This window comes from Mastigoproctus giganteus, chromosome 10, assembly GCF_048544385.1.
Source record: "Mastigoproctus giganteus isolate SK-2022 chromosome 10, ASM4854438v1, whole genome shotgun sequence".
NCBI lineage: Eukaryota > Metazoa > Arthropoda > Arachnida > Uropygi > Thelyphonidae > Mastigoproctus > Mastigoproctus giganteus.
Genome location: NC_143584.1, coordinates 169670528 through 169697050, shown reverse-complemented (window position 1 = coordinate 169697050; position 26523 = coordinate 169670528). Strand labels below are relative to the sequence as shown.

The 26523-nt window shown below is 38.3% G+C and overlaps 1 protein-coding gene across 1 annotated transcript in view; it reads left to right on the top strand.

The window, feature by feature from the left end:
• Positions 1-24102, top strand: part of LOC150079474 (little elongation complex subunit 2-like) — a 162053-nt gene extending 137951 nt beyond the window's left edge. Inside the window, exons 17-18 of the mRNA XM_090382392.1 lie at positions 20419-20588; positions 23988-24102. Coding sequence (XP_090238518.1) covers positions 20419-20588; positions 23988-24067 — 250 coding nt within the window. The 3' untranslated portion in view covers positions 24068-24102. The remainder of the gene's footprint in view (positions 1-20418; positions 20589-23987) is intronic.
• Positions 24103-26523: the final 2421 nt, after the last annotated feature.

The following is a 26523-nucleotide window of genomic DNA, read 5'->3' as shown; positions in this document are numbered from 1 at the left end:
TCATCTGCAAACTTCGACACTAAGCCTGATATACCTTCATCAATATCATTGATAAATATACAAAACAACAAGAGGACCCAACACCGAACCCTGTGGGACTCCACTAATAACATTAGTCCATAAAGAGCAACACCCATTAATTACCACCTTCTGTCTTCTCCCACTCAACCATCCTTTTATCCATTGTAGCAACTTACCCTTAATACCATTCTGCTCAAATTTGTACAGTAGTCTTCCATGCGCAACAGTGTCAAAAGCTTTCCTGAAATCCAAGTATATGATATCAAAATTATTTTTTGAATCCAGTTCCTTTGTAACCACATCATAATATCCTATCAAATTTGTCAGACAAGACTTTCCCTTAACAAACCAATGCTGTTCTGAATTATTGCTGCAGTCTTGTCTAGGTGATCCTGCAATGCATCTTTAAACAGTGACTCCATTATTTACCTGGAACAGAAGTTAAACTAACTGGTCTGTAATTACTCGTGTCACCCATTGATCCCCCCTTTGTGAATTGGGGATACATTTGCACATCTCCAGTACGTGGAGACCTCCCCTGAGTCCAAGAATGCTCTCATAATTATGGCTAAGGGTTTGCTTAGTTGCTTTGCCGCCTCCTTTAATATAACTGGATAGATCCTATCCACCCCAGGTGCTTTCCTTATGTTTAACTTCAACAATTTCTCCTACACTTTGCTCTCAGTTATTTCAAAATCATTAAGCACCCTGCTACAATTTGAAAACCTTCTGCATTTTCAAATCTTAATAACTCCTCATATGTGAATGTAGATGCAAAATACTCATTCAGTTTGTTTGCTATCTGAGCAGGATCATCAACAGTAGAACCATCAATATCAAGTGGACCAATCAGATTCATCCCCTTCCTTTTAGAGTTTATATAAGTAAAGAAATCCTTGCTGTTTTTCTTAGCATCTTATGCCAAAGATTTCTCATAATCTGCCTTCGCCTGCCTAACCTCCTTTGTGACCTGATTACAGACTAGCTTATATCTGCCATAGGCTTCTGAGTCGCTTGATAATTTATATGCATCCCATGCATTTTTCTTCTCTGTCACGAGTCTCATTAGTTCATTGATAACCATTTAGGCCTAAACCTTGAACAATATTTGTTAATAGGTATGAAACTTTTAGTAACATCCACAATTAATTCCTTGAATGCTTCTCACTTAGAATTTACTGTTGGTAACATCATCAGTTGATCCCACTGTACAGAATTTAAAAACTGTCTGAGACCACTGTACTCACCTTTATGGAAGCAGAAACCCTTTCTTTTTACCCCTGATGGTAATTATATCTTTAAGTAAATCCCACAACAGTACACTGTGATCACTGCCACCTAGTGGTTCCTTTATCTGCAAATTCTTAATACACGAATGATCACTGCTGATAACCAGATCAAGAGTATTACCCTCTCTGGTTGCCTCTCGAACATGCTGCAGCAGAAAATAATCATCCAATAAATCCACAAAAGTCTTACTAGTGTGTGATTGGCCAATCCACAAGTTCCAGTTAAAATCTGGGAAGTTAAAATCCCCCATTATAAGACATTCTGATTTGCTAGCCCACTCTACTTCTCTGTACAATTGTTCATTGTACTCATTTGAGTAATTAGGCCTATAACACACTCCTACTCTTATTTTTGCTTTCGCAGTGCTTATGTCACACCAAACTGACTCAACAGTGCACTGTTCATCTGTATCAACTGGATGCACTTCTTTTGATTTTATGTTTTTCTTAATTAACAGCATAGCACCTCCTCCCTTCCTATCCTGTCTATCCTTTCTGTACACATTGTACTCCCCAAATTCCAGTTCTTCAGTTCTTATATCTGTGTGACACCAAGTCTCTGCTATCCCAACAATATCCGCCTTTGATGTCTTGACCAACACTTCAAATTCATCAGATTTATTTAATATACTTCTAGCATTGGTATACATGCAAGTATACATGTACCTATCCTTATTATTAGTTACCCTAACACATCCCATATACCCACCTGTTTCTCGATGACTGCCATCAGTCCCTGAAACCCCCAGCACCCCTCGCTCCAGGTCACTACTTATTCTAATAGAAGTTGTGCAAGAATCACTTCACCTCTGCCTGCGGCTACTTTTAACCTTTTAGTCTGTGAATCCCCCCAAGCTAGCAGTTTTCCGATCCACCTATCACTGCCTTGATAGCATCAGCAAATATTCTTGCACCCTTTCTATTTAAGTGTACCCCATCCTTGTAGAAGCAGTCTCTCTTGTTAACAAGCACAGAACACGCTGAAAAAAATTCTACCCCTTGAGCCTTGCACATTCCCTCCAGGGCCAAATTGATTGACAAGGCTCTCATCACGTATTCCCTCCTATCGTGTCTGGGCAGAATTGCAGACACTTTCAAATTTAACCCTGACTCTCGACTTTTTTGCAACAGTGACCTGTACTTGTTAAGTAAATCTGCAGATCTCCTACTCTTAATGTCATTGGTGCCAATGTGTAGAACAGTATTACCTTTTGTGTCCTTAAAAGATGATATATGCGTTACAACGTCATCAACTTTTGCCCCTGGCAGACATACCCTGGTCCTGTTCTATCTATCCTTTTTACACAATATATTCCCCGTCTCCCTGACAATAGAGTCACCAACAATAACTAGTTCCTTTGGGACCAGCACATTCTGCCTTGGAGATTGCCACTGTGTTGCCTGATCTCTGTGATCAACGCCAGAGATCCACTGTGATCTCTGGCATTGATTTGGGCAGCTGAGAGCTTGACGGGCCCCTCATATTAATTTCTTCGAGGGCATCTACCCTACACCTCAAGCTCTCATAGATGCCCAGTAGAACGCTGAGTTGATGCCTAATTTCTAGACACTCTGCACCTGGCACACACACACAGCGCCCCCCCCCCCCCCCGAGTTCTTTGAGGTACAATATCTTTAAAAGTAGCTTCTACATCAAAAGCATTTGCAAGTTTGCTATAAATTTTTATCAGTTCTTCAAACCCTGCATCAGAATGTTTTCCTACTAAAAAATCTTTAGCTTCTTTAAGGAGTCTATAAGATTTAAACATGGGTTCTACAAAATGTTGCAAACCACATTAAGTTTTTTTAGGCTACTATACCATATCACAACTGAACATGTAAATTTGAAATTTATTATTTTTCTTGCTAGTGACTCTGCTAAATGACGAGACATAGTATCTTTTTTCATTATTTTCTGACAACTCCAACAGCACATCATATATACCATCTAAATGATATCGTAGTGGTTCAAGAGCAACTTGACCATGTTTCAGACAGAGATTTTAAAGTTACTGATGGAACATGTTTTAGTAATGTAGCCCACCTAGAATTAGAACCAGAAAAATATACATAAAACTCTTGGATGATATTAAATAAAGCTATTCCTTCTATTAAGGCCAATACAGAATCATTAATCAATAAATTTAATGAATGATTTGTGCAAGGAATGAAAAATGCATGTGGATTTTAAATTTAATATTTGCTACTATACACCTAAAATTTTACCTTTCATGTTTGCCCCATTATCATATCCTTGCCTGCATAGATCATAAGGTAAACCAAAACTTTCTGATTGTTTTAATATCGCTCCCACTAGTCCCAAACCGTGGTATCGGATACTGATATAAAACCCAAAAAAATGCTCCCTAATTCCAAATTTAATGCTTTCTTTATTTAAAATAACAAATCTAATAATAGTCATCTGTTTGGTATGACTTTTATCGGGTGTGCTCTAAAATAGTTGAGAAATATTTGGCTTCTAATACCATTTTTAAGATTTTAGTCTGCACCGATTTAGACAGTAAATTAATTCATTTTTAACAAATAGATATTTATTTACAGTATACCCAGTATAAAATAAAATATAAGTACAATTTCAGTAGCTTTCGGAACTCGTGTCCCTTTATCAACTGACAAATTTGAATACATTACAAGCAAAGTGTGGCACGTTACTCATTCGTCATTGTTGTAGCACGGACGTGTGCTGCCTTGCGCCAGTGATCATCCATCAATAAAACGGTTGTCTCCAGGATTGGATGTATACGCATGCCTTTCTGGCGATTTAATGCCTTAGGGTTGTTCATTATGTTTAGTGACTCTAGCCATAGGCGGTGGCGAAAGTGTCGCGCGTGGTCCACTATCTCAAAGTCGCGCTTGGGGTCAAGATCGTGGTTGGTAGCCCAAAAATGTTCTGCAAGCGCGGACTGGTCAGTTTCGGCAAGCCGGATTGCTCTGTCGTGTTCCGTGAGGCGATCCTGGAGACGTCTCGATGTCTCACTTACGTAGCAACTGTTACAGGCCCTACAGGTGATACGGTACACTACATTGCTGCGTAAGACAGGTGTGACAGGGGTCTTCACACTGGAGACAAGTGAACGTAGGTTCCTACCTGGTAATTGTACACATTTGATGTTGTAACTTCTCAGAAAGGCATGCGTATACATCCAATCCTGGAGACAACCGTTTTATTGATGGATGATCACTGGCGCAAGGCAGCACACGTCCGTGCTACAACAATGACGAATGAGTAACGTGCCACACTTTGCTTGTAATGTATTCAAATTTGTCAGTTGATAAAGGGACACGAGTTCCGAAAGCTACTGAAATTGTACTTATATTTTATTTTATACTGGGTATACTGTAAATAAATATCTATTTGTTAAACTATGGACCCCAGTACTCCAGGCCCATTTGTCACTAATTCATTTTTATGTCTTTACTAAGATAATGAGTATGTTTGGTATCTTTTTGGTAATCAACATACTCATTATCTTTACTAAGATAATGAGTATGTTGTCTTTTATTTTTAGTAAATGTTCTGACATCACGCTATCAAATTTTCCCTTAATTTCCGCTAATTTTAAAAAATTCCCATTATTATGATGGAAAATAATTTATCCAATTTTCCTCGAAATGCTAGTGATTGACCTGCCAAAAATTGCACAACACTAATTAGTCTCTCTCTAAAACACCACACCAGTGTCTTTTTTCAGCATTGATTAATCTTTGGTTTTCACAATCTATAGTTTTTTCTGTTCTAAGATGCAACGTTAACTCTTTCCAAATTTTAAAAGATATGCTATGTCCTTCATTTTTTTCGTGCATTTCTAATGTGCGACCTAGATTTTTCCACATTGAAAACCCTTTGCTTAGCCAAGTGCACCTGTCAGAGGAAAATAGTTTATAACAAAATTAATAAACTGCATGGTTTTTTTATGGAGCAAACAAGTCGAGATCTCTCAATCACTTCATTATTACTTAAGACTGTTACAAAAATTTGTTGAAACTGCCGACCATAGCTTTGATGGAACTTAAAACCTGAACCAGACACTTTCACAGATCCTTTTTTTCCAATAAGTTATCTAATATTATCATTTAAAACATTTTGCCACAAAAATTAATCATAAATTTGAGTAGTAACACTATTAATAATTACTGATTCATCTTTTTCTACATCTTGCACACAACATATTGGAGATTTGTTTTCTTTATTCTCACAAGTATGCAACGGAGAAGTTGAAGATGAATGGAGAATGTCAGTTTCACAAGTTTTATTTGTTGTAGGAATTTTCCTCAACATAAAACTGTCCATAGCTTTAAACTGTTTTTCATTCTGCTCGTTTTTGAATTTTTCCTTTTTGATGTTCTCCCAGTCACTAAGTTTTCTTTTCATGCTTCCACCCATTATTTCAGGGAAGGTACTTTTTGAAAAGTTTCAACCAACTAACAAAAACAGAGACATATTGTAAAATGCATTTTGACAAAATTACACAAAAATAATATTGAAATTAATTAATTATTGTATGACAATTTCAAATTTATTAAATAAATCCACAGAAAAATTCCGTACAGTAACAAAATAAAAGTTAATAAATTTAAATGAAGATTCTTTAATAAACAAACAAACTAATATGTAATATAATTTAGCACTTAATTTTTACAAACATATGCAAATACTATATGTAAGTAAGAAGCAGTAATCTAAAATGTCCTCTGAACACGTTTAAAATTATTTAAGATTTTTCACTATTACAACATAAAAAAGTAAAGACCTTAACTTTAAATCAAAGAAGCCAGTTAATCACACTTTGCACATTGATAAAAAGATATTCACTTATTTGCAGTCCGACAGATGCACTTAAGTGAGATGAAAGGAATAAATAATTTTCTTAAGATTATTACTATAATTAATACCACTCATATACCATGTGAAATTAATATAGTTTATTAAGCCAGTCACCTGAACCGCTATATATTTAGGGTGATGTTTCAGGCATCTTACCGATACCATCATCAGACCGTGCTGTGTGTGTGTGGGGGGGGGGGATATAAAGGGTTACAAATTTGAATATATTACAATTACAATTAATATTAAAATTACATAAGTTAATTAATTGTGAATTATAAGTCTAAAGTATTAAGTTTGAATTACCGTTACAATAGAAAACAGATATTAAATTAAGTGAAACCAAATACATAAAGATTACATTCTTACCCTGACAAACTCCTCTTGTTGATGCTCTCAGAAACCTGATGTGCATACAAGCAAGGGGTGCTGTCAGCAGTTAATTTATAGGTGAGGGATTAAGACCATTAGCCAATAGAATGGTTCCAAGTTTTCTACCCTGGATCCAGTAGTTGTGTAGTGGAAGCCTGGGGTGACCTTTGCTCCCATACTCCAAACATCAGGGTTGGTGTGCAGGCTGGTTCTGGTGGTCTGGAGGGGGTTGTGTATGGGTTGCTCCTCTGGATATTTGGACTATTTCTGTCCCCCTCCCAACAGTATGGTCTGGTGGTGGGTATTGTTAAGATGCCTGAAACGTCACCTAAAATGTGTAGTGGTTTAGGTGATTAGCTTAATAAACTATATTATTAATTTCAAGTGGTATTAATTATAGTAATAATCTTTATGAAAAACAACCACAATGTCCTTCCCTAACTATATTTCTTTCTTAAATAATTATCTTTAAATGCAAGAGAGTCAGGTGTGAGTGTTTACCGTAATTAAATTTTAAGCCTTCATACCTATACTTTTGATTGAATCATCAACGCCTACACTCAGCATTACAAGGGTGATTACCAGAATTTTAGGTATGACACAGTACACCAGCATATATTTCCACACTCAACGTCATTAAGGGATTAATGGATTACTGTATCTACCACTGTGGTATATTTGTATAATTGTAAATAGTGAAAACCTAACAGTACAATAAACAAGAAAAAATATTTTGTATTTGGGATAGAAAGAAAGTAGAAATTTGATATTGAGTGTTAAACGTAAAACATTTTATTAATGGCACAGTGCCTATTTTAGGCAGTGCCTGTGGCAAGTGCCTCACTTGCACACCCCTAGTGCTGCCCCTTCTACTCACACTGGGTGGAAAAGACCTGAGTTCCAAATCCCTTTGATGACAGGAGAAATTTTTATGGGCCTTTTTTACATGGCTTTGTTAGTCAGTCTCAGAAGAGAGTAGCATGGTTTTTTCTCCTGGAAACTCAGGTTTTTCGTCCAGCAAACAGAAAATCAACCTCAGAACATGCAGTTTACAGACAGTATACACGGAGCAATATGGCCTTAGTTGCTGATGCTCCTAAAACCCTACTACAACAACAACAACAACAACAGCCTTATATTGAATTATCACAGAACTCAAAGGAATTTGATACTGTACATTGTGTTCTATAAAGGAGTTACTACCTTACCACATTTGAGAAGAATTTTTCCATTAGAATTGTAGCAATTGTGATTCTAATGTTGGTTTGTATTAAATCAAATTTTAGCATATATCAAATTGCTCTCTCCAAAATTCAGTGGCGTTTTTTTTTTTTTGGTTTTTTTTTTTATTAAAATATCCAATTTCATTTCTAAGGTCAAGCCTTTTGGACAGAGTTTCACTTCTTAGAGTCACTAGCACTTGCTGATTTTACTATAGTTGAAACAGTTTTAGATTAAAAACATCTGTTAACTTAAATGTGTAAAGGAAAATCAATCACTAGTATGTACACTGTGCTGCCATTTTATTAGGTACACCTACCTAGTAGTGTGCTGACCCACCTTTAGCCTTCAAAACAGCCTGAATTTGTCTAGGCATGGATTGAACAAGATGTAGAAAAATGTTGTGCAGGAATGGAGTACCATGCAGACATGAGTGTGTCACGCAGTTCCTTGAGATTCGACGGAGGTGTAGGCCTGCAGTGAACAGCCCTTTCCAGCTTATCCCAAAGATGTTCGATAGGATTGAGATCCATGGACTGAGCGGGCCACTGCAGCAAAGAAAAGTCATTGTCATGTTCCTGGAACCATTCTATAGTGATTTGGGCTTTGTGCACCGCTGCATTATCCTGCTGGAAGTAACCATCTGACTGAGGTTAAACTGTCAACATGAATGGATGCACTTGGTCAGCAATGATGTTTAGGTACGATGTGGCAATTAGATGTGAATCTATGGGTATCAATGGACCCGTCGTGTGCCAAGAAAACATTCCCCACACCATAACACTTACCCCACCACCTTGCACAGTAGTCGTCAGACATGACAGATCCATGGATGCATGTTGTTTTCGCCAAATTCTGAGCCTTCCATCAACATGATGCACCAGGAACTTCAACTCGTCCGACCAAGCAACTGTTTTCAAATTCTCAATAGTCCAGTGCTGGTGTTGCTGTGCCCACAGGAGGCATACTCTCTAGTGCTTCATTGATAACAAAGGTACGCGATGTGGCCATCAACTGTTGTAGCCCATTCTACTATTAATAATTTTTTGCCAAAGGCAAAAAATTATTAATAGTAGAGCCAGAATTTGAGGTAGACAATATGGAAATGAAAGGTATGTCAAAAATTACTTTCAAAAATTGACATTGAGGCAGAATTGGTGCTGCACAATGGGGTTCATTAAAAGCTATACATGGAGTTGATCACAGAGCAGACATAGATGTTTGTCATGGCACCTTGAATGAGAAAATGTGAAGATTAGTGTTCACAAAATGATGCAAGGAAGCAAGCTTATGCAATATCAGCCAAAAAAAATGTGAAAATACAGTCAGTCCTCATATAGCACGATAGTTCCTAGAAACCCTCGTGCAATATAAACAACAGGCTCTATGGAATATAAACAACAGGTGCCGACCACCCAAGATTGAACACGCATTTGTAACCAAAACATTACCAAACACAATAAATAATCGTAATAAAATACGTAAGTATTTTATTACGATTATTTATTATTATCGCAGGCCGGCCGCTAGTTAGTACACCGGACCGAACCTATTGGTAACTCTCTAGGAGGCTTCCGGATCAGCTAGTGTATAATCTTGCTACCTCTACTCTGCCAGATAGTGACTGGAGGGAGTCCGAGTAGTGTGTATGCGGGGAGCATTGCCGAGGCCACGTTATGTCAAGGATCTGGGTATATTCTTACCACGTGTACGCCATATCCAAAAATTTCATTACTTCATACAGCATGTCCCACCCACTTTTTCTTACTATTGAATACACCATGAATTGTCAAACTAATAGAGCAAGCTTATCTGCGAAAAGATCTAAACCTCCCAAGGACTTCCTAATTCATTTCACAAATATACGTGGTCTTCATTCTAATCTCAACGATGTCCATTTCCACTTGCAGTCTGCCAAACCCCATGTACTTTTTCTGACAGAATCTCAGTTATCGGTCGATTCAACTACTGCTCATCTCAGATGCCCAAATTATTCGCTGTATGATTCCTTTCGCCTCAAAGATGGTACTTGTGCATATGTCCATTCTGATATTCCCTGTCAGAGACTTGGAAATTTGGAATGTCCTCTCTTTGATCTTCTCTGGCTTAAAATCTCTCTACCTCATTGTGTCAAATTCATCTGTTGTCTCTACCGTTCTCCCAACTCCACTAATCACTTGGAGCTCTATGACTTCCTCTCTTTGCAACTTGACTTTCTCCAGTCCAACTTTCCTAACAGTGAGGTAATTTTCCTTGGTGATTTTAATGTTCACAACTCCAGCTGGCTTCCGTTTTCGAGTCACACCGACCCAGCAGGTCGAGATGCTGAGGCTTTTACAATTACTAATGACCTAGCACAGATTGTTCATTTACCTACAAGAATACCGGACAATCCTAATCATACAGCCAATACGCTTGATCTTTTTCTCACAAACAACCCTTCTAGTACACGGTTGAAGTGAGAGGTCTTTTAGGCACTTCAGATCACAGCTTGGTGATTGTCTCTTCTCCAATGGAACCTTTATCTCATGGCTATTCCCAACCTCGTGTTGTTTGGCATTACAAGAATGCAAAATGGGATGACCTGCAAGACTTCTTTTCTTCTTTTCCTTGGTCGGATTACTGTTTCAAAACTTCTGATGTCAATGTTTGCTCAGATCGTGTCAGTGAAATTATTCTTGCAGGAATGGAATCCTTTATCCCACACTCCACTTTAAAATCTCGTCCCTTATCTAAACCTTGGTTTTCCAATAAATGTGCTAAGGCTGTTCAAGAGAAGAATGTTGCATATCGTAATTGGCTTGTTTCTAATTCTTCAGTTTCATTTTCTGCCTACACCAAAGCTCGCAACAATTGTAAAGCAGTTATTAATCAGTCCAAACTAGAGTTTGAACAGGCTAAGAGTAGAAAACTTGCTTCTTGCCCTAATGGTAGCCGAGCATTCTGGTCTCTTGCCAAAGCTATTGGCCGCAACTTTTGCCCATCTCTGCTCCCACCTCTGTCCAAACCAGATGGTTCTGTTGTCACTTCAGCCAAGGATAAAGCTGACCTGCTAGCATCCCATTTTTCTTTCAGCTCATGTATTTATGATCTTGGTAAAACACCTCCCACCATTCCCAACACGCTCCATTCAATGCCTCCTGTGGTCTTCCGTCAAAAGGATATCAGAAGGATTTTGATGAATCTTGATGCTAAGAAAGCTCCAGGTCTTGATGGTATTTCTCCACTTGTTCTCAAAACTTGTGCTCCTGAACTTACTTCTATTCTTTGCTGCCTTTTTTCCTTTCTTATTCCAAAAGTGTTTTTCCTTCTGCTTGGAAATTTGCTCATATCCAGCCAGTTCCCAAAAAGGGTGACAAATCCCTCCCATCCAATTATCATCCCATTGCAGTTACTTCTACTCTCTCTAAAGTAATGGAGAAATCAATTAACCGCCAACTCTTAAACTACCTAGAAACCTTCCGGCTGATCAACGATCGCCAGTATGGATTCTGTCAGTGTCGATCCACTGGTGATATTCTGGCTTATGTTACCCATTTATGGACTAATTCAATGGAAAGGTTCGGTGAAACACAAGTATTTGCTCTTGACATCTCAAAGGCTTTTGATTGTGTTTGGCATAAAGGTCTTCTAAACAAGCTTCCATCTTATGGCTTGCCAACTGTTTTTAGTAATTGGTTATCCAGTTTTCTCTCCGATCGCTCACTGAAGGTGATGGTAGATGGCTCTCTGTCTTCTAACTTCTCCACTAATGCCGGTGTCCCCCAAGGTTCAGTTCTTTCCCCCACTCTATTCCTTTTGTATATCAATGACCTTCTTCCATTGACTGGAAATCCTATCCATAGTTTTGCCGATGATAGCACATTGCATTCAACTTTCCATTTTGAGAAACCTTGTTCTGCTCAATCAGCTTCAACTTCTCGAAAATCTGCTGCCAATTCCTTAAATGCCGATCTTCGGATAATTCTCCAGTGGGGCAAAGACAACTTAGTTGATTTCAACCCTTCTAAAACTCAGTCTTGTCTTATATCTCGCAAAAAGGATTCTTCTGCTCCTATGCTTATCTTTAGTGACATTCCGATTTCTAGACAAAATGATATATCTCTTTTGGGGATTACCCTGACTTCTAATCTCTCTTGGCACAAGCACATTACAAATATTGCTTCCTCTGCATCTAAAAAAATTGGTTTTCTCTTTCCCTCTCGGCGTTACTTTTCTTCCAAACAGCTGCTCACTCTGTATAAATCGCAAATCTGCCCTGCTATGGAATATTGTTCCCACATCTGGGGTGGTGCCCCCAAAACATCTCTCAGGCTTCTTGATTCCATTCAGAAGAGGGCAGTTAGGTTAATTAATGATTCATCTCTAACAGTGTCTCTCCACTCGCTTTCTCATAGAAGTACTGTTTCTGCTGCATGCCTCTTCTACAGATACTTCCATGGGCACTGTTCTTCTGAACTGGCTTCTATAATTCCCGCCCTCTCTTTCAAAACAGTCCAAACATGTGCCGCCACCAGCCAACATCCATTTACTGTCCAACTTCAAACTCACAGGACCAACTTTTTATCTTCCTCGTTTATTCATTCAACTGCCATTTTCTGGAACAACCTTCCTTCATACGTATTTCCTGAAAATTACAATCTACAGAAGTTCAAGTCCAATGTCAACAAATATCTTCTTTCGTCTTCTCAACCTCCAACCCAAGCACGGTACTAAGTACTATAGGTTCTAATACCTCTCGTGTTTGGGGTTCACGTAAAAAAAAAAAAAAAAAAATTATACGTAAAAAAATCATAGTACATAAGCATTTTAATTACTTAAGTATTTTAAGTAATACATAAGTATTTTATTATGACTATTACGTAATAAAATATTGCTAATGCTTTTGCTTCTACCGTAAGCAAACTTTTTTGTTTGATTTTCTATCCAAACAGATGACAACCGTTCCATCTCTTCCAATTCTTTGTGTCTTAATCTAATGGATTTTAATTACACTTTGAGTTGTTCCTGCTATGAAAGTTGTTTTTATTTTCTCTGCATTCTTTGTAATTCTCAGCGTTGCCTCATTTAGGTCTGTAGCACGTGCAATATCGCATGGTCTTTCATTTCGCTCAAAGCGTTTCACAATATCATATTTTTTCTCTATCGACAGAAGCGGACTGGCCATAAGCCTTACCGGGGAAACCCCGGTGGGCCGGAGGCCAGTGTGATTTTGGCCATAAACGCTATGGAGTCACTACAGATTTTTATAAAAATTATTATGAGGTCACTACAAATTTGACCCAGTCCACCTCTGTTTATCGATATTGCTTTTGTTTTTCTCTGTGAATCTGCAGTGTCTTCACCGGGATGCTTCCTTTTCAGACCTTTTAAGTATTTTACTTGTTTTTAGGAAATAAAGCACAATTACAAAACGAGGAGGCACTGCTTGATACACATAAACAAAGCTGCGCGTGTAGCAACTGAATAAACAACAGAGATACACTATTAACACCTCACATTTTACTAAAGCACATTTCTAGAGGTTACTTCCATAAAACAATTTCAAGTTGCGTTTCTGTGAGTGGAATCTGTTATAAACTGGTAGTAAACTCGATCTAATTGCATTTTCGATTATACCGATAGCTGGAATTGTGTTGGTTTTTGCGTTATGGTGAAATGTGTTTCCCCTTCACTGATATAAAAAACAAATACATTTTCAGAATCTTCTCTTCATTCCTATCATGTTGCGTTCAGTTGGGGTGATTCCACGTTCGACTGCCATTTCTTGTAAACACAAAGGCGAATCGTGCATAAGCGAATTCGGTTCGTGTTATATAAGATATCGTTCCCCTATTTATGAATCGTGTATGATCGAATTCATGTAGTGTAAACACGTGTTATACGAGGACTGACTGTATTAAAAAAAAAATTAAAGTGATAATGTATTTAAAGACAAAATGCACAAGGCATAATTTCATATGGGTTTTGGGTTTACTGTATATAATATTGGTGTAGATAGACCATATTTAACCCATAAAATTAAACTACATACATAGTGTAAAGACATCATTAATTTAATTTTATAGTCATGTTTGCATTACCAGGGTACCTGCCCACCTACCAATAAGTAAGCCAACAAGCTTCGAAACGGTGCTGTCAGGGTGGTGGGGCCATCTGAGAATAAGTAACAGTAGTCTTCTCTACTAGAGAAGCGTTGCTTATTTGAAATAGTGCAGTACCTGGTATCTCGTTGTGAAGATAGCCACAATGTGAGATAAATTTAAAACGATGCCTTTACACTACGTATGTAGTTTAATTTTATGGGTTAAGTTTGGAGGTAGTGGTTGGGGACCTCATATGTGCATAATTGTTTTGCTGTGCAAATAACTTGCAAAGTAAAGGCCATTTAAGTCCTTATCTAAGGCTGTATATTCTCTCAGCTGTCATTGCTATTGCAACAAGCACCCTCCCATTCTAGTATTACCCCTCAACGTGGGCACCTGTACGTGGTGAGGGGACCTCCCAGTGACGCTGCTGGGTTTCCAGATTAGCATCACTGGGATCTAACGCCCATACCTTGGTTTCAGGGTTACATCTTTGAAATCCGGCGTGTGCAGCCGTGCGCCGCGACCCGTGGAAGCGGAAAGGGGGATCCTGGTGGTTGAGGGGCCCAGCTTCAATACACCACTTTGGCCCCTGCTTCGACGAGACGGGTGGTCCCGGACCGGCTCGACTGGGATCAATCGGCGGGTGGTATTATACTGCTAGGGTCAACTGCGTTCCAATAAGTCTCCCTCCCTATGGTCCTGGGATGGGATAAAGACTTATTGGTAACGTGGGTATGGTGCTCTAAGCGAACTCGGCGTCCCATTCGTGTACGCAGTACCTGCTAGTTCACGAGTGGGCGTCCCCTCGTAGGGCTCCGTGGTGGGTGAGGTACTTAGGCATCAGACATTTTCTCTTTACTCATATGAGTAATTTAAATCTTTCTTCTGGGGCCCCAACAAGGCCCTTACCTAATCGAAATGATGACGCAGAAAACACCTCTGCAAAAAGAGCCAGGACTGAGGATACACCATCATCAGTGACACCGCTTTTCCTCATTCTCCATTCCACCGGAGAGCAGTCCATTGGGAAGATGTCACCCTTCTTTATCCAGAAAGGATTAGAAGGGTTGGCAGGTTCACCTAAAACTGTAAAAAGACTGCGTTCTGGCGACCTTTTGGTCGAAGCTTCTACCACCAAGCAAGCGGAAAAAATCATAAAGTCTACATCCATAGGGGGAATACCTATCGTCGTAACCCCTCACAAAACTTTAAATTCTTCACGTGGTGTCATATCAGAGTGGGACCTTCTTCATGTTTCTGAAGAAGAGATCTGCTCTGAATTAAAAGAACAAGGAGTGACAGCTGTCAAAAGAATATCAATGAGAAAGGATGGGAATCTCGTCCCTACCCGAGTTCTCATCCTAACGTTTAACACCCCACGGCCTCCAAGTTCCATCAAAGCAGGCTATCTAAACTGCCCAGTGAGGATTTATATCCCAAACCCACTGCGGTGTTTTAGATGCCAAAAATATGGCCACTCACAAACATCTTGTCGTGGTAACCCTGCCTGTGCTCGATGTGGTGTGAAAGACCACGAGAGCAAGGAATGTACAGCTCCAAAACCCACCTGTGTCAACTGCCAAGGTGAGCACCCCGCCTACTCAAGAGCATGCCAGCGGTGGAAGGACGAAAAAGAAATCCAAAAATTGAAAACAGAGCTGAATATTTCCTACCCAGAGGCCAGAAAACGTATCCAACCAGTAAATAGCGGGAAACCTTCATATGCCGAGAAGGTTTCTGCTAAGAGCACTATCGGGACACAAACTGAGATGACTATACCACCAAGAGAGTCATTCACCCCGATTGCACGCTATTTATTGAGTTCTCAAAAGCCCACCAAAAAAACACAGTCAGTTGCCACTCCTATATCCGTACCTCCTAGTGCTCCACCACTACCAAAACCAAGTGGTAAAGAGCCTCAAGTAACAACAGAAAGAATGGATGTAGAGAACAAGGAGGTACAGGATGAATCAGTCTTGGAACTCTTTGCGGAGGAGGAAATGGACACGGGACAGCGTCCATTCTTCCCCAAAAAAGACAAATCCAAGACTGATAAAACTAAGCCCTCAGCACCTCGGAAGCCGCCTGATGGACCCACCAAGCCAAAATAATGGCTAAATTCCTACAATGGAATTGTCGTGGATTCCGACGAAATACAGATGACATCAAGGCCCTCCTGCAAAAGCACGAGCCAGTTTGCTTTTGCTTGCAGGAGACTTATTTAAAGGCAAATGATGATCCCACCATGCATAACATCACAATCTTTCGTAAGGATAGAATTGCGGATGGTCCTGCCCATGGAGGAGTGGCTATCCTTGTGAATAATCAGACCGCAGTTCAGCCCTTGCTAATTACAACCAGCATAGAGGCTGTTGCAATTCGCCTTACAGTGGGATTCCTATTAACGGTCTGCTCTATTTATTTGCCACCTGGGACTGACATCTCCCAGGAAGACCTTGATGATCTTGTAACGCAGTTGCCTCCCCCTTTCTTACTTCTTGGGGATTTTAATGGACATAACACCCTGTGGGGTAGTGTTAACATCAACGGAAGGGGACGAGTCATAGAGCGTATGCTCAATGACAATGACCTTTCCCTTCTGAATACTGGAAAAAACACCTTCTTCCACATGCCTACCCGTACTTTTTCTGCCATTGATCTCTCTATCTGCTCCCCTTCTCTACTCCCTTCACTCACTTGGGAAGTGGAGGAGACTCCATACGGAAGTGATCACTTCCCTGTGATAACCTTGTTACACAGTGGGAGACCATGTCTTCCTTTCAGGTTACCACGGTGGAAGATTGATCAGGCTGACTGGTTTGCCTTCCAAAATCAGGCAAATTTTGATCTCAGTACCGTCAGCCAAGAGCCTATCAATGAAGCAGTAACGTACATCACAGAAGCTATCATCCAAGCAGCTGCGAATGCAGTTCCAAAAACATCTGCCCGGTTTCCACCATTTCCCAAACCTTGGTGGAATTCCCAATGCACAACAGCAAAAAGGGCCCAAAACAAAGCGTGGGGGATATTCCGCCGATATCCTACCACGACAAACCTTATGGCCTTTAAACGCGCACGAGCTAAAGCACGCTATACCCGCCGTCAGAGTCAAAAGGAATCGTGGATCCGTTTTACATCATCTATTAACCAGTCTACCAACTCCAAGGTAGTCTGGGATAAAATCCGGAAAATGAAGGGAAAATATACATCCCACCCTTCTTCAATCCTAGATTATAATGGATGCACTATTGCAGATCCAACTGCAATAGCCAATGCTCTTGGGGAAACATTCTCTAACATCTCCGCAACATCTTCCTATTCCCCAGAGTTCCTGGTCCTGAAATATAAAATCCAAAAACAGACACTTGACTTCAAGTCCAAGGGCCTCTATCCCTACAACGGGGAATTCACTAGAGAGGAACTGAAAAGAGCTCTCACTCTTTCCAAAGCAAGTGCTGTTGGACCAGATGGCATCCATTATGAAATGATTAAACATCTTTCATCAAAATCTATGGATTATCTGCTCCTTCTATATAACAGAATCTTTATTGAAGGGCAGTTTCCGGATTCCTGGTGCAAGGCAATCGTTCTTGCCTTTCCTAAGCCAGGAAAGGATCCAAAAATCACCACCAATTATCGTCCTATTGCTCTGACTAGCTGTCTGTGCAAAGTCCTGGAGAGAATGGTCAATTCTCGTTTAATATGGTATTTAGAATCAAATGACCTTCTCTCCAATATCCAGTGCGGCTTCCGAAGGAACCGGTCCACTCTGGACCATCTTATTAGACTGGAAACATCCATCCGGGATGCTTTCCTAAAACGCGAACACTTGGTGTCAGTGTTTTTTGACATGGAGAAAGCGTATGACACAGCTTGGAGATTTGGCATCTTAAAAGATCTGCATAGCCTGGGTCTCAGGGGACGACTCCCCATTTTTATTAAAAACTTTTTGGCCAACCGATCTTTCCAAGTTCGTGTGGGATCCTCACTCTCTTGTTCCTTTAGTCAAGAGGAGGGAGTACCACAGGGATCAGTTTTAAGTGTCACGCTTTTCGCCATCAAAATAAATTCCATCACAGGACAACTTCCTCCTACCGTAAACAGTGCCCTCTATGTTGATGACTTTAGCATATTTTGTCAGTCATGCAACATGAGGGTTATTGAAAGACAACTGCAAAAATCCATTGATCGCCTCAACTCCTGGGCACTTGCAAATGGCTTCAGGTTCTCGCCGGAGAAGACCGTTTGCGTACACTTTTGTCGCAAGCGTAATCTTCATCCTGAACCTGAATTAAGGCTCGGACAAAATGCTATTCCAGTAGCAGCGGACACAAAATTCTTGGGACTCGTATTTGATCAAAAGCTGACCTTTCTGCACCACATCCGTCAACTTCGCACAAAGTGCACACGCGGGCTTAATATTCTCCGCTCGCTCTCCTCTACATCTTGGGGAGCAGACCGTTGTACGCTTCTTCGGCTTTACCGTGCACTTGTGCGATCCAAACTTGATTATGGGTCCCAGGTATATTCTTCAGCCAGAGACAGTGCCCTTCGATGGCTGGATCCTGTCCATCACCAGGCTCTTCGTGTCGCTACTGGAGCATATCGCACATCTCCTGTCCAGAGTTTATACGTCGAAGCAAACGAACCACCGTTATCGCTTCGACGTAAGCAGTTGTCTTTAAACTATGCTCTAAAGCTGAAATCCCTGCCAGACCATCCTACGTGGACATCCGTTTTTGATCCACGTTGGGAAAACTTATATAATACCCGTCAGACTGCCAACCGACCTTTTGGCATTCGTGTCCAAGAGCTACTCAGAGAGTTTAACATCATGCTAGACAAGGTTGCACAAACACCAAAAGAAACTCTTCCACCCTGGCATGCTCATACTCCATCGTGCGACTTTTCCCTTAAGAAATGGGTAAAGTCTGAGACCTCATCATCTGTCTACCAGCAGCTCTTTTCTGCACATCGAGCTGAGAACTCCGACTTCCTGCCCGTCTACACAGACGGCTCGAAGTCTGAATCGTTCGTTGGATCTGCTGTTGTGTTCCCGGACACTATAATATCTCAGCAGATTCTTCCCGAATCCAGCATATACACTGCAGAGCTGCATGCTATAGAGTTAGCCTTGGATCACATTCGAATTTCTCAGTGCCAAAGGTCAATAATATACTCTGATTCTTTGAGTGTATTACAGGCTTTATTATCTTTGAGACGCAGCTGTCATCCAGTTCTCTCTCGGGTTCAGCAGAAGATATATTCTCTTCATAAATATAAATTTGATATTCGCTTCTGCTGGATTCCTAGCCATATTGGGATAAAGGGAAATGATTTGGCTGACACTGCAGCCAAATCAGCAGCTCCCACTAACAATCGTTGCCTGTCAGTCCCCTATACAGACTACAGGCAAATAATACGAGAAAATATATATTCCCAATGGCAAGAACTATGGCATAGAGAGAGAACAAATAAATTATACCAAATAAAGCCTCTAATACAAACATGGCAGTCCAGTCTGCGCAGGAATCGGAGCGAGGAAGTTGTTCTTGCCCGACTCCGCATAGGACACAGTCATCTGACACATTCGTTTCTGCTGAGGGCGGATGATCCTCCTATGTGCGAGCAATGCGACACCATTTTATCCGTTAAACATATTTTATGTGACTGTCCCAGTTTTAGTAATGCTCGTTTTATCGCTTTTAACCATCTGACTGAGCCTTATACACTCAGTCAGATTTTATCCGACAATGACCAAGTGTCTGCTATTTTTAGTTTCTTGAAATCAGTAAACCTTTTTAACCATATTTAAAAAATCTTTTTATTTTTACCTTGTTTACTGCTATTCGTCTTTTAAAATATATACGTGGCTTTTATACCCTGACTTAGTGACCTAATTCGTTAGGTCACTGAAAGCTTTTTATCACTTTCATGACAAGGTTTTGGCGCATTATAGCCTTAGTCGCTGATGCGCCAATAAAACTAAACTAAACTAAACCAAATTCTAGTATTACACCACAAACAAGTAACATTAATGCATTGATGGCATACCTCTTGTGATTTTAATTACCATGGGATTGTCATGGTCACACTGATGAGGCACCTGCCCACCCTCCATTGTGATTAAAATAACTATTGAATACCATAAGGATCTGGTACCATGTCACAAATAAATAACAGTATTATATATAGTAATGTTTATTTGTTCTGCACTCGGGTAACCTCTTGCAATAGCATCACAGATTAAGAGATCACAAACTTGATATCAGATCTTAAATGCTTTAACATCTTTTCATCTCCTACTGTTACCTGCTTAGTACTGCAAGCAGTACTTAGCAGGTAACTGTAGCTGAAAAAGGCTGTTTTTATGAATCTGAAAAGGTCTGTTTTTTGTAATAAACTAATTTGGTTTTCAAAATATGAAGGAAGAAAACTACTGTAGAAAAAAACTTTTTACTGATAGAAAAAATAAATTAATTAAAATTTTAATGTTTTAATAAAAAATGCAACTTTAGTTCTTTGTAATTATATGTAATATTATTTGCAATTGTATGTAATTTCAATTCTCTACTTGCAGAGGAGCACTAGATCTGCATACATGCATTAACCAAAGAATGGTTCAAATAGAGGAACCTAGCATGGTTTGGACTCAACAAAATGAAGCACCATGGTTGCCTTTGGATCCTGAAATAATTTTGCCATTGTTTTCTAAGCAGAACAGGATTCCCTTAACATTTCCTCCAAAACGTAAGTAGCATCCATTTTACATATCTGTGTTATATTAAAATGTAAAATTTCCCTCACTTCCACCTTGACAGTAATAAATTACAGCACTAATAAAATTTATCATATTTTAAAAAAAAATCTCTTGAAGGCACTAACATATTTTAAATAAAAGGCATAAAATTTATTAGCTTTGCAAATTTGTGAAAAAGGATGCATCAAAGGTTGATTTAAACTGCTAAGCCAAATAAAAGTGAAAAGATTCTGAAAATTATAATTCTTAAAGATTCAGTACACTTGCTGTAATAAGTATTAATCACCAGAAAATTATTTCCAATGAGTATTGTTTTGTGCAACATTTCTCAACCTATGGGTTGCAACCCACCAGTGAGTCAGAAATTTTGTTAAAGCACAAAAATTGCTTTATCAAATACAATATGTAATAGTAGATAAATATTTTTTGTAAATTATATTTAAAATTTGGATATGAAAAGTTGAGTGATTAAATAAAATATAAGATTTATTAATGGATAAATACTTTTTAAATACTTAATACCATACTTTGTTAATTATATTTATATATCAGATGTGAAATTTTGAGAAAATCTAAAACTGTGAATTCTGTGTCTGTAATTACAGCTTTTTAAATGATTGGTCACTTTTTTTTTTTTTTTTTTTTTTTTTTTCAGTTTAAAGTGCATCTAAATGCTGGTCTAGTGAATTTGATATTTTCCCGATTAACGTTGAAATTTGATGCCTGTCAATTTAGCATAATTATGCTACTGGTAATGAATCAAAAAAGAAGTATTAAAATTAACTCTTTACAAAAGACTAAGTCATTTCATATTTTAATATTTAACATTTATGTCTGTGATTTTATATTTTTCAAATATGAGCTAAGAAAGCAGTTAGTCTTTCTGTAAATAATACAGTATAGCTGTATTAGTTACAATAAGCATTAAAATAAGTACAAAGTTTTTAGCTTCTAGCCTTTATGACACTAAGTTCATATGACATTTACTGTGAATTGATATCAGTAAATACAAACAGTGAGATAGTAGTTGCTTGAGTGATTATATTCCAGTTACAAAAAATACAAAAAAAGAGATCATCTTGGATTTAAATAAATAACTGTGTTTTGCAATGAACATATATGAGGGATTTTTTAAAATTTCCAGCTTATCACAGAAAGAATGAAGCAACCAATAAATTCATCAACACTTGCCTTTTCTTGACCTATGGACCTAGAACTTACTATCTTGGCCCTCTCTGTCTACTCCTTTACCCCTTAAATAACATCATTATTATTATTATTATTACTAGCCATATAGTGCAAGGAAGCCTGAGGCTTATGCTGCACCAGCCAAAAAAAATTTCCGAGTTACCCTGAAAAAGAGAGAGAGAGAATCAGAAGTAGAAGGGAATCACCAAGAAAGAGAAGAATGATGATATCCAGCTCAGGAACCTGGGTGTGCCAAGCCCATACTCACCAGATGTGAGCCCCTGGGGTTGTCCCAAAACATCACCCTTTCAAATGTTTTTTCACCGCAGGAAAGTGGTAATAATTGAAAGACCATATCTAAAGGATGCGACATGCATGACAATATTTTATAAGCTAAATCACAGATTGACTCCATGGTTACCCAAGCCTTTGACTAGGAGCATTGTCATGCAAGAAGTGGATTCATCTGGAAAGGTTTTCTCATTAAATTTCAGTAGCAAGGAAGAATAATATTCACTTTTAATAGATTTACTCTTCTGAAGGTAATCAGTAAATATCGTGCCTTTGGCCCAAGAAACTGATGCCATTAACTTGGTTGCTCATGTGCCCTTCAAAATTTCTTCTGGCAAGCTGATTCTTCATCCCACTCTATAAACTCTTGTTTGGCCTCTGAATCATAATAATGAATCCAGATATCATCCGTGATCATTAATTGGCTGACAAACTTCTTTTAGTAGGAAAATTTTACAAGAATTATCTCTGCACAATTCCCCTTTGCCCTCTTGTCATTGGCCTTCCAGTATTTTGTTACTCATTCATTTAGTGTCTTTTCTATGAATTGTAATCCAATCTGACAAGCTGTATTTTCTGTGGTTGACAGGAAAAAAGCAAAGCCTGTTTGTAAGTTGTTCAAACCTGACTTCATCTTTGATGACCCTGCAACCCCTTTTCAGTTCAGCAAGCCAGTTCTTGATGGTATATGCCAGTGGCTCTTGTATGGATATGTTCTTATCTTCCATATGATTGTTGGACAGTCATTGTGTAATGTTTGCCTCATATTATCATTGATTTGCTTCCTGATGGTCCTTTCAAAAAAAAGTATTTTGTTACTGCATGGCTCTCTTCTTTCATGAAATTATTAATTTCAGTGAACATTGCCATTTTCTTTTAACCATAAAACAATAATAAAAAAGAGGTAAACTGCAGCCATTATCAACCCACTGCAGGGTGGAAGCCTCCTCGATAATTCAGGTTGACGGAAATGGACAATAATCTGCCACGCTGGTCCAGTGCGGGTTGGCAGATCGACCGTATTCGGCAGTCAGGGGCTTGAACCCTGGTCTATTCAAGGAGCATGTGCTACTGCACTCCCACTTCTGACCACTTGGCTACGGGGGCCTAATAGTATTTAAAGTATTGCTGTTCCAAATATTTAAGATATTTTTATATAAATGCCAATAATAAAATAATTTTAGTTATTTTATGACTGGCACAAAACTAATTGTATTCTTGTAGAAAATACCATACTAAATAAGCAGCAGTTATGATTCTATTTGCTCCCGTTTTTTTTTTGTTTTTTTTTTTGTTTTGTTTTTTTTTTTGTTACTATATATACTCACTGATCACTGAATTGTGACCACCTAGCTAATACAGTGTTGGGCCACCATTTGCACAGATAACAGCCACTATTCATCTGGGCATTGACTGCACTAGATGTCTGAAGACGTTCATAGGGATTGCAGCCATGCTGCCTGCAATGATTTCCACAAAATAGATGGGTGCTTATCCATATGCCTCACTTCCTATTCCAAAACATCCCACAAGTGTTCAGTTTGATTGAGTTCAGGAGAATTTGGAAGCTAATCAAGATGGGTGATATATTCACAGTATTCCTAGAACCACTCGTGCCCAATGCGGGCCAGTTGACACGGTGCAGTGTTACTTTGGAAGATCCCATTTCTGTCTGTGATAAAATGCAACATTGTCTCCTAAGAACTACCAGTAGACCTCACCAGTGAAACATTGGTTCATATGCACCAGGGATCCTAGTTCTTGCCAGCAAAACGTGCCCATGTTTAAACAACCATTGCCTGTGAACAATGCAGCATAGTCCATTATGGTTGGAGCAGCCACGATTCAGTGATCACTGAGTGTATATTCAACATAATATTATCCCTGATGTTCATTCTTTTCCTCTCCAGCCATGTTCAAGCAATTTGGAAAAAGCTTTCAAAAAGGGAAGAAGAAGAAGAAGAAAAAATCCCATGTAGTACCATTGTGAAGTTGTTGACTTCTATTTTTGAACATTGTAAATATCGTGACAGAGTGTATTTTTAAAAGCAAAGCGTGTTGATTAAAAGTTTGTTGAAATTTTTTTTATCACTTCCACACTGCATGTAGAATGGAATTTTACAGAAAAAATAATATATATATATATCCAGCAGATTTAATATATATGCAGTATCTGTGGTGTGGAAGTGGAAGGCTCCTGCAGAACCTGCAATATGGGGGAAAGGGTAAAATAGTTTCATTAATATCAGAAATAGGTAAATAGATAAAGGTAAGAATATACATCTATTTTTCTGGGGAGGGGACCCAATTTGTTAGGGGTGACCTGACTAGTTTTTATAATAGAAATAAAATTAGAATAATCATTATAAAGCCAAACTGAAGAATACTTCTCACTTTGAATACTCTAATAATTTAGAGCCAATAGAAAGTAGTAAGGCTAAAAAGTAGCACCCCAGTATGTCACTCTGGTCCCAAGGGCCTGGAGTGAAAAGGAGATATCAGGCTTAGCAGAATAAAAGAAATGGTGAGGAGGAGGAATGTTATTACTGGGGTTAAAAAAAGGAAGTTATATCAGTATAACAGTATATTGGTATACAGTCGAACTTGGTTATAACAAGCATCAAGGAACCGACAAAATGTCCTCGTTATAACCATTACTCACTATATCAGTGATGAGTTAAATCTACCTCCTATTTTTTTTTTTTTTAATTCTCAATTACTTGATAAAAAGGTAGATTCAAAAAACAAAAGAAATATTAGAAAGAAAAAATAATAGGATATTATTTTTTATTAGTATGTTATATTAATACAAATAATAGCATATTTGTGTTAATATGCTTGTATAAACTACAATACACTTAATACTAAACACGATTTCCTATTTCATCGGTGTTGTAGATGTCTTCATCATTGAAATCTTTCCTGATTTCTGCCCAAACACTGTCAATCCATTCATTTGCCATTATTGGATCTGCAGATCAAGATTCTCCATTAATTTTTGCATAAACGATGTTATCATAACAACGACGTTTATTTGCATAAATCGATCCAGCCAACCATTGTTGCATACAAAATTGTCATGTCTAAATTGTTTTGCAAATTTTGCCGCTTGAGCCTTCAAGATTGGACCACCTATTGAAAATGCAGCTCTTCTTTGTGTAGTGAACCATTGAAGCAATGCTTCATAGACGTTTGTAACCTCGCACTTTCTAATTTTTTTATTTATTTATTTATTTTATTTATTTATTTTTTTATTTTTTGGTTCTATTCTTTTCCAGTGCCAATATGTAAACATGTTTATTCTATCAAAGTGTCGATACTGTTTAAGAGGACAAAGAAAACTCTTTACACACTTCAACATTTTTTGCACCATGTTCTAACTCATGAATAATTTCGACTTTTTTTTGCAAATCGAGAGGCACTTTCTTTTGTTAGTGGACATGTTTCCGAAGGAAAGGTTCATTTCTAACTGATTTTACTTTAAAGTGACAGTAAAGTGATCTGCATACAAACAATTATCGTTTCCAAAATTCTTAGAAGTCCCGAAATAAAGTTATGGTTCAGTGAATACAAAACAATGTGTAAATAGGGTAATGTGACCATAGAAATTACAAGTGGAATAACAATGCAGTATTGTCATTAAAACCCCCGTCCCCTAATTACAAGGTTAGATCATAAACTGGCCCCTGATCCAATGCGGGTGATCATAAAAGCTAAGTTGCCCCTTTCATTTTTGTCTATTCCAAGAATTGGGATTTTTCAACTACCCGAGCAATTAAGAATGCTTGCATAGTTACCAAAATTTGTACATTATATCCATGTAGTACGCTCATTATAATAGTGAGCGATTGTATGGGAATACACGTAAATTAAAATCATTATGCCGTTTTGAGATCATTACAGCCATGATCTCGTTATTTCCGTGCTCATTATAACCAAATTTGACTGCATATCCTTTAGGCTTTGGGATTTAATAAAGTAAACTTATCAACCAGAACAGTGTTCCAGCTCATTTTGAGCACCGGTAATCATGCTGTTACTGAAGTTGGGGTCTATAAAGGACATAACACTTGGAGATACTTAAAATAAAGTTGTTCTGTTATAGTGGCATTCAGTATGGTAATTTAATACCACATAGTGACATTCTATATGGTAATTTTATTTGTTTTAATTGTATTCGGGTTAATTTATTAGTTGTCATTGGTATTATAAACAGCTGTCTCCAAATATATTTGGGGAACTTAAATTTTGTAATAAAAAAATAACAGGAAGTACAAATATGCTTTGTGAACAAAATAAAAGGCTGAAATGAAAACTTTTGGCCAAACATTGTTTATAAATCGAATAACTAACATCATTACTGACAGTTTGGTATGCATACAACTGTTTATTTCCTTTACTCAAAAACATTGAATTGGGCACGAAGTACACTTGCACATATTCATG